The sequence below is a fragment of the Crassostrea angulata genome, unplaced genomic scaffold (assembly GCF_025612915.1).
Source record: "Crassostrea angulata isolate pt1a10 unplaced genomic scaffold, ASM2561291v2 HiC_scaffold_112, whole genome shotgun sequence".
In the NCBI taxonomy this organism is placed as follows: Eukaryota; Metazoa; Mollusca; class Bivalvia; order Ostreida; family Ostreidae; genus Magallana; species Magallana angulata.
In genome coordinates, this window is record NW_026441667.1 from 55001 (window position 1) to 67166 (window position 12166).

The 12166-nt window shown below is 33.9% G+C and overlaps 1 protein-coding gene across 1 annotated transcript in view; it reads left to right on the forward strand.

Annotated features, from left to right (window-relative positions):
* LOC128169260 (uncharacterized) overlaps positions 1–11352 on the forward strand; it is a 17392-nt gene extending 6040 nt beyond the window's left edge. The window contains exons 4-6 of the mRNA XM_052835420.1: positions 6215–6312; positions 7549–10739; positions 11344–11352. Coding sequence (XP_052691380.1) covers positions 6215–6312; positions 7549–10739; positions 11344–11352 — 3298 coding nt within the window. The remainder of the gene's footprint in view (positions 1–6214; positions 6313–7548; positions 10740–11343) is intronic.
* The last annotated feature ends 814 nt before the right edge of the window (positions 11353–12166 follow it).

Consider the following 12166-nt stretch of genomic DNA (forward strand, 5'->3'; position numbering starts at 1 on the left):
TTGTACCTTTTTAATATGAGGTCATGTACTTTATTTTCTACTTTGAGTTTTTGCTAAAATTATATGTTTCATAGTCTTTTTGGCCTAGCTCTTTTTTAAAATTTGTTTTTTGGGTTGTTTGTTTTGCATTGGGTACTTATAGTAATTGTATGCATTTCATGTGCAGTATAGATATGACTGTAAATATTTAAAAAAAAAAAAAAGAGTGAATGTAAGATATTTATTCCGGGAATTTTACTTCCTTTACCATACCTTCTCATATTTACGCGTTTTCCGTTCATGCGCAGAAGTCTATCCAGATTTTTCCATTGTGGCATGGCATGGTGACAATCGTATTTGTGTTTGGACATCGAGTTCGACTGCAGATTATTTTGTGAACAATTGGTGTGAAGATCCAGGTTTTTGTTTGCTCGCGGTTTGTAATTTTCATAACGACGTGATATTAATCGCCGAGTAATATTTTCCATCGTTACGAATTAATCGGTTGCGTGTGTCGCACCGCCATTTTAATAAAATGATTTAAACAAAAATGTCAGCATTATTAAATGTTAAGATAGACCTGTTTTCATGTTAAGCAGTGTAAGAATCTGTTTTCCCCTTTCATAGGTGTTGAAGATGCTTTAAATGCGTAAATGGGTTCGCATGAACTGGGATTCTTGAATTTTGTAGTACCCAATATTGACAGAACAACACTGTATCTTGGAATTCTTTAAGATGTGCATAATAATCTATTGTGTTTATTGTAGTATTTATTTATTGGTAGAATAAGGGTGTGATGTGACATAACATGTACTGGTCTCTCTACAGTTTCGTCTGTAGCATTATATTTGTAGGTAATTTAAATTATGGATATTTAATCTTGTTAATGGTGTGACAGTTGGACCGGGGCAGATTTCACACAGGGCAATTTGATTGTTTGAACAACAATTCATTTGTAACGCACACAGTAGGATCTGCATACTCAACCATTAGCCAAAGTTGAATTAATTAACTTGGCACAATTTACATTATGACATCATGTTTCATACTAGCTGCAATAATGTAGCCCTCTCCCGATTTTTTTTTTTTTTTTTTTTTTTTTGGGGAGAGGGCTACAACTCCATAGGATCTCCGTAATGGTGCAAGTGCGGGAGTGATTCACTCCCGCAACGATTTAGTCTCAAATCGTATATAAATGACAATAACATTTGCATTTCTTACCTGAACTCAAACATTGTAGATGTCTATGGCATAAATTAATCCAAAAATATCAAGTATAGTCCATATATCGGTTATTTTTGTGTATGTCAACAACGCAAGTTGAATTTGTCTGCCATGTTTACTGACCTTGACCGGTTTTATTTTGGGACAGCCAATGAGAATTTGGGAGCGGATCTTGAACTAAATGTAGGAATTCCCCTATTTTAAACATAATTAACGCGGTAAATATGAATTTTCCATTATATACCATTTCCTTAAATGATGTTTCAGTGATAGAACGAGGTAAGATCGATTATTTACACTGACATTCATGTTATCAAGTTCATCAAAACTCCAAGCGTAAATCCCATAAAATCATGCGAGAACTGTCATGGCTGCTGAAAAAGACGACTGGTAAACATGCTGATGTGTTTTATCTGGTTTTGATTTATATACGGTTAGTTTGTTCAATCTGAATTAAAAAATCATTTTATCCAGAGGTAGTCAAATATAAAATCGATCTTTTCAGACCGAAGTCAGCCGCATTAAAAAATTAATTTTGCACCATTACGGAGATCCTATGGAATTGTAGCCCTCTCCTGTAAACATCAGATATAAAAAATCGGAGAGGGCTACATTATTGCAGCTAGTTTCATACATTTTCGTATGTAAAACATACAAGTTTTGTCTTCTGGAAACAGCCAACGAGAGTTAAGTGATTCCGACAAGAATTTATTTGTTCTTTAATTGTTTATCAAATTAAACCATATGTAGACTGCTGGTAATAAAACTGAATATTTTATTCAATATCTAAAAGATCAGTTTCTTGATGTTAATGTTTTTATTTTTTATTTGATAATACAAATATAGAACTAGTGATGTGTCTTTATTGAAGCACTTTTGAAACTTATTTGGGTGTCACTTTAATTAATTTTGATTTAAATTAGGCCTACATTCAATTAGAAACATTGGAGAGTTTTTAATCAAGTGTAGGGGCAATAAACGTCGATGTGTGCCAGTCAATCAATGATCAAACTTTTAAAAACAAAATGGTGGTGTCCAGGACTGGAAGACAAATTTTCAGCCCATACCCCATATCCAATTCTAATTTTCACTGATTTTCATATACATGTTACCATTAATCTTTGTGGAGCTGCACTCGGTATTAATGAACATGTTCTGTATAAAATAATGCTGGTTTTTACTGATGTACAAGGGTAGATTTTTGAGCATAAAATAATAAATTGTATAGTAATTCATACTTTCATGTTTGTTTTATGGACATCGTGTAGTGGACTTGTTAATGGATTGGTATACTTTTTGCGATTTCAGGGCAGTCATAAGATTATGTCAATTGTACATATAACAGAGGTGTGCATATTGCTAGGAGTTTGATTTCTGATAATTTATGAAAAAAATACCAGCTTTTGAACTTAGTCATTTTTCGACAAAATATTGCATATAGGGTACCCTTATTGTACGGAAAACTCCTCCAACAGTATTCAAGATAGGAAGTTGTTGTTTTGCAGATCAATTGTACATAAATAAGAGGTGTGCATATTGCTAGGATTGTCATTTTTGATAATTTATGAAAAAAATACCAGCTTTTGAAGTTAGTCATTTTTCGACAAAATATTGTTTATAGGTTACCCTCATTGTACGGATAACTCCTCCTACAGTTTTCAAGATAGGAAGTTGTTCTTTTGCATATCAATTTTACATATATCAGAGGTGTGCATTTTGCTAGGATTTTGATTTCTGATTATTTATGAAAAAAAATACCAGCTTTTGAAGTTAGTCATTTTTCGACAAAATATTGTATATAGGTTACCCTCATTGTACGGATAACTCCTCCTACAGTTTTCAAGATAGGAAGTTGTTCTTTTGCATATCAATTTTACATATATCAGAGGTGTGCATTTTGCTAGGATTTTGATTTCTGATTATTTATGAAAAAAAATACCAGCTTTTGAACTCGGTCAATTTTCAACAAAATATTGCATATAGGGTACCCCTGTTGTACGAATAACTTTTTCTACAGTTTTCAAGAGAGGAAGTTGTTGTTTTGCAGATCAATCGTACATATATCAGAGGTGTGCATATTACTAGGATTTTTATTTCTGGTAATTTATGAAAAAATACCAGCTTTTGAAGTTAGTCATTTTTTTGGCAAAATATTGCATATGGGTACTCCATTTCTTTGGATATGGTAGGTAGTGTTTATCAATTCAGGGTTGACATGGATAAGGATACAGTTCACATAAAAGGAAACCTGGTTTGCTCAAATTGCTGTCACATTGACAGCTTTTCACTTGTTTTTTTATGACATGGACAATCAATATTTTCCATGTCATAAAAAAAAAATACATTTAGATTATGTTTTTGTATCAATAGATATCAATATTTTTTAGCTTTATCAATATAGAAAAAAAAATAGTATGATAATCAGGATATCAATGTGCAAAAAATTTAAAAACAGAAAATAGCTACATACCTACCCACTTCAAAAAATTTGGTTCAGAGTTAACCAAACATTTTTATTAATACTGGCCTAACCAAATTCTTGAATTTTAAAATAACTTAAGTATTAACAACAGAATTAAGAAATAATTATTGATAGGTATTTATAATTACCTGTATTTATCAGTGATGATTCTTTAACGATATTAAGCTAATTTGAATTAAAGAATCATATATTTATAAGTATTCTCTGATATTCCTTTTTGTTATTGATATCATTTTCCGTTTCTGTATATTTTGAAAAACAATAAGTTGTTTAGTCTGTGTACTTGTCTGCATCAGGCAGACGTTTGCTTTTATATCAGGGTGATCGAGAATTTCTTTTTTACATGGCCCCATCATGGTGGAAGTGTGTTTTAAAACAATCATAAATTCACAATCAACATAAAGATTTATTAAAGTGTTTTGGTATTAATTAAAGCATCTACATGATCAAATTGAAAATATAAAATTTCAAACTCAACAAAGACAAACTTCAGACAAGGAAATTAGCAGTAAGTGCATAAAGCCAATTATTTATTCACCTGTTTTGTTCGATGATCCGGTGCTTTTGGGATATACTGCAGTTTGTAAGCACAACTCTTCTTAAACTGCTGCATGGAATTGAGGAAACTTTGTAGCCATTTAGAACACAATGTGCATTTGTGCTGCGCAGTGCATATTAGTAGAAAATGGCCGGTGTCGGCTGCCAAAAGGGTACCCCTATTGTACAGATAACTACTCCTACAGTTTTCAAGAAAGAAAGTTGATGTTTTGCAGATATATTGTACATATATCAGATATGTGCATATTACTTGGATTTTGATTTTTGATAATTTATGGGGAAAAAATACCAGCTGTTAGACTTGGTCATTTATTGTTGGTACCTATACATTTACTTTACAGTGGCATTGGAAACAAATTAAAAATGGGGGGGGGGGGGGTACACTTATAAGAAATCTTGACAAGCAAAATTTGAAAAGTGTGGTGGTAGATTTATTATTTTTAGACATCTTGACCAGGAATAAAAAAAGTTTAATACATGTATATGGCTATGGTTATTTCTGTCTATCTTTGCCATAAAAGTGTGGGGGGGGGGGGAATGTAAGGTAAAACGGGCATTTTTAAAAAAAGAAATGTTGGAAAGGATTTTTTAAATGGAAGATTTTTTTAAACTTTTGAATAAAAATTATATGAACCATGAGGTATTTCTGATAATCAAGTGATTAAGAAAATTGTGAATCAAGGTAATCTTGGGACAGAGTACAGCTTGACCTCTAAAATTGGTAGTCCTGGGCATTGAGCCATGGTAATGCACACACATGTGAATAAGTAGTCCACATACATATTTTATGGTTTATTGTTTAAAGGTCACATTGATCTTTTATCTAATAATTTGTTCAAAATTCAGAACACCTTTCAACTCAAAACATTGATACTTTCCATGTGATTATCTGAGGGCATACATTTGAAGTTCATTTGTTCAAAGGTCAAATGTTAACATTCTGTTCAATTTTAGTTGCACAGTAATTAAATTAATTCAATGGGGAATTAAATGTTTATTTCAGACACTGCAATGCCTCGCAAGAAAAATTGGCGGCTGTCATTGGCGAAGAAGGGAAACCAGAGTCGTGCCAGCATTAATGACCATGGACTCGTGGATCCTGGCCACGTAAATAACAGGAGCGAATTAGACCCAACAAGTGACATTACAGTTAACGGACCTTTGAGAATCGTGGATCCTGGCCACGTGAAAAACAGGACACGAGACCTGGGGGATACTGCCTCGTTAAAAAGAGTACAGAATTTGCCTTCGGGCGCAAATAACTTTGCAAATTTGCCTTCGGGCGCTCAGAAATGTGCTAGATTGCCTTCAGGTGCTAAGAAATTTGATAGTTTGCCTTCACGTGCAAAAAAATGTGCTAGTTTGCATTCTGGTGCACAGAATATTCAAAATTTGCCTTCAGGCGTCAAGAACTCCTCAGATTTGGATGTGAATGCTCAAGATGAAATGAATTATTCATGTATTTCTCATGGTGTTAATATTTCTAATAGTTTGCCATCAAATAATCTAAGCAGTGCATTTTCTGAGAATGTAATTTTGAGTCCAAACTCTTGTGTCATTGAAAACCTTTTATCATTTCAAGCTCAAGAAACTTCGAAAATGGTATTTGCCTCAGTCAATCAAGCTAATGATATTTTCCCCAGTGTTTCAAGGGGGGGTTCAGTGCACATGTAATGCATTAATGGCAATCATACAACACAACGCAAATACAACACAGGAACTTGATGATATACTTTTTGCTGGAGATGATTTATATAGCCTGCGTGTAGGAGAATTACAATCCACTGTTCAATTTATTTCTAAAATGCTAAAGTTTGAAGAGCTCCCCACAGTTGTTTCCATTCACAATCAGCACTTTGAAATAAAATATCATGAACAGATTTATGGAACAGTAACTCATGAAAATTGGAACGAATCAGGTGAAAGTATCAATCTAAAGGAAGGCATTGAAATGCTATTCTCTGGTTACAGACAAGGTTTAATCATAGTTGGTGGACTTAGTTCAGCAATATATACAGATGAGAAAAGCTGTCCAGTTTTCTTTGATAGTCATTCACATTCACAGGATGGTATGTCATCTGCAGATGGAACTGCTCTGAAAATCACTTTTAATAATATTGATAGGTTAGTGGATTATTTGTTCGCATATTATCAAAGTTGTAATATATCAATGACAACCCAATTTGAGTTACAACCAGTGTCAGTGACAAGTGAGGCAGGTACTCTGAATCTAAGGAATGATATTAATCCCCAAATGGATAAGTATTTCCAATATCAAGAGGACATGTTGAAAAAACACAAAAAGTCAAGATCTCGTGAAACCAGAAAAGAGTACATGAGGAATTATATGAGTAGAAAGAGGGAAAACTCTGAGAAACAGAGGGAAAAAGACAGAGAAAGTACTTTAAAGAGCATGAGTAAATCTAGACAGTGTAAAGAATTCAAAGAGAAAGAATTAAAAGCAAAGAGATGTGCTAGGAAAAACCCAGAAACTCAAGTTAAGGGGAAAAAAGCACCTTAAAGAGCATGAACAAATCTAGACAGTGCAAAGAATTCAAAGACAAAGAATTAGATGCAAAGAGATGTTCTAGAAAAAATCTAGAGACTCAAGAAAAAAACAGAAAAAGCACTTTAAAGAGCATGAGCAAATCTAGGCAGTGCAAAGAATTCAAAGACAAAGAATTAGATGCAAAGAGATGTTCTAGAAAAAATCCAGAGACTCAAGAAAAAAACAGAAAAAGCACTTTAAAGAGCATGAACAAATCTAGACAGTGCAAGCAATTCAAAGACAAAGAATTGGATTCAAGGAAATGTTCTAGACAAAACCCACAAACTCGAGAGAACGACAGAAAAAATACCTTAAAAGGTATGAATAAACTTAGGCAATCTCAGGTCTTTTGTCTTAGAGAGAGGAATGAAAAGAGAAAAAAAACGGGAAAATACCCTGCAGCTAGAAAAAGAAAGACTATCAAAACAACAAAGTAGAAAAAAATATCGAAATGCTGAAAAAGAACTTGATAAAATCTGCAAAGCCCAGAAAAGATCAACTACAGTATTCACAGCACATGAAAAAGAATTGTCAAAGAAAAGGAAACAAGGACATTCTTTAGATCAATGCATACAAACATTTCATAATCAAATTAAAAATGGCCCAGTTTATGTATGCACTTGTTGTAATCAAACTTGGTTTTCTAAAAGTGTTGTGAAGATGGAGTCTGTAAATATTAGTCAAACAAGTCGAGGCATTTGTACTGGTTTTAAATCTGTTGATGATGTTGAATGGTTATGCTTAACATGTCTTAAAGCCTTGAAAGATGAAAAGATTCCACGGTTGTCAGTGAGGAATGGAATGAAATGGCCAGACAGACCAGAAATTTTGAAGTTGCATCCATTGGAAGAAAGACTAATTTCTCAGAGAATACCATTTATGCAGATAAGAGAATTGCCCAGAGGAGGGCAGATGTCTGTTAAAGGAAATGTTGTAAATGTTCCTGTTGATATCCAGCCAACAGTAAATGCTCTTCCTAGACAGTTAGATGAATATGTTACAATTGCTGTAAAGTTAAAAAAAAGACTTTCTCACAAGTCTGCATGTTTCTCTGAAAATGTCCGTCCTAATAAGGTCATGAATGCTTTACAATGGCTTATGGAAAACAGTGAATTATATAAATCTTCAGGCATTAACATTGATCATTCATGGAGAGAAATTATTGATAATGACAACCAGGAAGTTGTTAAAGAGCTTGTTGGAACATCCTCCAGCACTGATGAACGTGAAACAGAACCAAATGATGATGGATTTTGTGAAGTTGCTGCAGATGATAATATTCAAGGCAATTCTGATACTCTTGTTGATGAAGCAGATGACACCAACAAGGCATATGTTTTTGCCCCTGGAGAAAATCAAAGACCAGTAAGTTTATACGAAGATAAAGATGCAGAGTATTTATGTTTTCCTACCATATTTTGTGGACAGAGACGAGTAGAAAATAATGACAGAGTTGTATCAGTTCATTATAGCGATGTTGCAAAATGGGAATTGCGTAGCATTGATCGACGAGCAGCAAAATCTGTTCCAAACATTTTTTTCAAGTTGAAGAAAATTCAGATTAAACAAGTTAGTGATAAAGTTAACTTAGCATTGAGAAGATGCAAAACAGAGGGAAAGACGATCACAGCAGAACAAGTTCTGAATCCTGCCACTGCAGAAAAAATTGTTAGACTGAATGAAGGATATTATATCTTCAGAACACTCAGAAATTCTCCAGCTTATCTTGCATCCAAAAAGAAAGATGTTTTTGCAATGATCAGACAATTAGGTCTTCCAACATGGTTTATTTCTCTTTCATCAGCTGATACTCGATGGGTTGATCTTCTGAAAACATTGGCAATACTTAGAGGAAAGCCTCTTTCAAATGAAGAAATAGAAACTCTGGACTGGAATGCAAAATCTACTCTAGTTAAGGAAGATCCAGTGACTTGTGCTAGATATTTTGACAACAGAGTACAAATATTCATCAATACTGTTCTAAAGAGTCATCACAATCCTCTTGGTGTTGTCACAGATGTATTTCGACGTGTAGAATTCCAGAACAGAGGTTCACCACATATTCACATGCTTGTATGGACCAGTGATGCTCCAAAGTATAAAGAAAATAGTGATGAAGCAATTGAAGCTTATGTCGACCAGTATGTTACCTGCAGCTTGCAGGAAAATGATGCTCTTTTGAAACACCTTGTAGAACTCCAGGTTCACAAGCATTCAAAGACATGCAAAAAAGGTGGAAAAACAGTTTGTCGGTTTGGATTTCGTTTGCCACCTCTACCCAAAACAATGCTGCTTGAACCATTGGATGTTGATGTAGATACATATAGAAAGAAGTACTCTGTTCTTCAAGAAAAATTGAATGAATACAAAGATGGTTGCAATTTAGACTATGACTCATTCTTGGAAAATGTCATAAAAATGTCACAAGAGGACTATATCAAATGTATCAGAGCCTCCTTAAAAAGTCCTAAAATATTTCTAAAAAGAAGTCCATCAGAAATGAGAGTTAATTACTACAACCAGTCATTGTTACAGGCTTGGAATGCTAACTTTGATATCCAGTTTGTTTTAGATCCATATGCATGTGCAACATACATTGTGGCCTATATCAGCAAATCACAAAGAGGAATAAGTGCAATGCTTGATAAAGCATCTCAAGAAGCTACTGATGGAAATATGGATCTTAAACGACAAGTTCGGCATATTGGAAACAAGTTCCTTAATTTTGTTGAAGTTAGTGCACAAGAAGCAAGCTACTTAATTCTACAGATGCCTCTGACACAGTCTAGTAGGGAAGTAGTTTTTATAAATACTTCACCTCCAGAAGAGCGCGTTTTTCTTCTCAAACGAGACGAGGAACTGAACAATTTACCTAAACATTCAACTGATATCAAAGCAGATGGTTTAATTCAAAGATATGCAAGACGTCCAAAACAATTGGAACACTGGTGTTTAGCTGATGTTGTAACAGAATTGGAAGTAAGTTTTCCCAAAGAAATGGAAAAAGAAAATGATGATGAGGAAAACAATGAAGATTGTCCAAATGAATCTGCAGAAGATATCTTTTCTGAAAGTGATGTTGTTGTTCATTTGAAAAATGGCATAAAAATTAGAAGGCGTAAAAACAAAAGAGTCATCAGATATGTAGGATACAGTAAAAAGACAAATTCTGAACTGTACTACAGAGAAAGACTGTTTTTGTTTCTGCCTTGGAGAAATGAAATGGTTGACCTTCTTGGAGATTTTCAAACATATGAACAACATTATTATAGAAAAGCTAACATTATTCAGATAAAGCAAAGAGAATATGAACATTTCATGGAGGAATTAGAAGAAGCTCGACTTCAAGCTGAGGAAGATCTTGATAATTTGGCTACAGTTGCACCAAATACAGAACAAGCAGAGGCAGAAGATTTAGAAGTAGATCCAAAACCATCAGAAGAGTTTGCTCACTTTGATCCAGATACAATTCAACACAGAGACTATGATATAGGGCCAGAGATTGGCATGTCATCAAAAGTATCAGAAATAGAAATGAGTGCAGTTCGCATCCCAGATGAACAATATCACAAATTATTACAGAGCTTAAACATAAAACAAAGAGAATTTTACAATCATGTTGTAACATGGATTCAGCATAACACTGAACCATTGTATGCCTTCCTTACTGGTGGAGCAGGTGCAGGAAAATCGGTTGTTATTGATGCCATATTTCAAACATTACATAGAATCTTGTATTCTAAAGAAGGAGAAAATCCAGATGATATAAGAATACTTCTTTGTGCATCCACAGGAAAAGCTGCTTATAATATTAAAGGAGCTACTATTGCATCAGCATTTCACAGAAAAATGTACCAGAACCAACAAAACATGAGTGCTGATGAACTGAACTCATTTAGAACTAAATACAATAATTTGTCAGTTGTAATTGTTGATGAAATTTCAATGGTAGGTAACAACATGCTTACGTTCTTGAATGAAAGACTTCAACAACGTACAGGCAGAAAGCAAGATTTCGGTGGTATTAGTGTTATTGCAGTTGGAGATTTATATCAATTGGCCCCTGTTTGTGACAAATGGATTTTTAAGAATTTGTCAAATCCTGGCCAAGGACTTGCAAAAAATTTGTGGCAGGAACACTTTCAAATGCATGAGTTGACTGAAATAATGAGACAAAAAGATGATCTCAGATTTACAGAAATGTTGAATAGACTCCGTGAAAACAAATTAACAGCAGAGGACAAAGATATCATTAACCAAAGGATTATTACACCAGATTGCCCTGAATATCCAAAACAGGCACCCCATCTTTTCATTGAGAACAAATTTGTTGATACTTTCAATTCAAATCTGCTTGAAAATTTAACCACCTCAAAAGCACTTATCAAAGCTGATACAGATGTATTGTCTCAGGCCAAACTCTCAGCAGAAGTAAAATTAAAGCTCATTAAAAACTTGCCAGAAAATCAATCAAGTACAGGACAACTGAAAACTCATCTGGTTATTGCTGTTGATATGATATATGATATATCAGTAAACCTTGATGTTGCAGATGGATTAACTAATGGAGCTACATGTGTAGTGAAACACATTGAATACAAAACTTCCATGTTTAGGCCTGCTATTATTTGGGTTCTGTTTAAAGATGCCAAAATTGGAATATCAAGAAGACATCAATACCGTCATTTGTTCAATATGAATACTAGTATATCCTGGACACCAATTTTTGAAGTGAAGAGAACTTTTGTTTACAACAAGAAAACTTATGAGAGAGTCCAATTTCCTCTTCAGGCATCTGCTGGTAAAACAATTCATAAAGCTCAAGGAGCAACACTTTCAAGTGCAGTGATCAACCTGTCACAAACAAAACAACGTAAAATTCCACATAATTATTATGTAGCACTTTCCAGAGTAAAATCACTAGATGGATTATTTATTTTAAATTTTAATGAAAAGAGTCTTGACAAGGACGACAGTGTAGATCAGGAAATGGTGAGACTAAGACAACACAAAATGCAGCTTTGTTATCAACCACTGTACACTCTCTGCATGAATCTCAAATTTTTATTCAATAATGCAAGATCCCTACATAAACACTTCTTTGATATCAAAGCTGACCCTAATGCATTAAGTGCAGATATTATTGGTATAGCTGAATCTAGGCTCTGTGAATCTGACATAGATGAAAAATATTCATTGGATGGCTTTAAAATATTTCGCAATGATGGCAAAACTGACCATTGTTCAAGATCACACCATGGGATTGTTTTATATGTAAAAAACGACTTGACAGTCTTGTCACACAACTCATTTTCTAGTGACTCTATTGAGTTTTCTGTTATAAATGTGATAATCTCAAATTCTGAGGTTCAGTG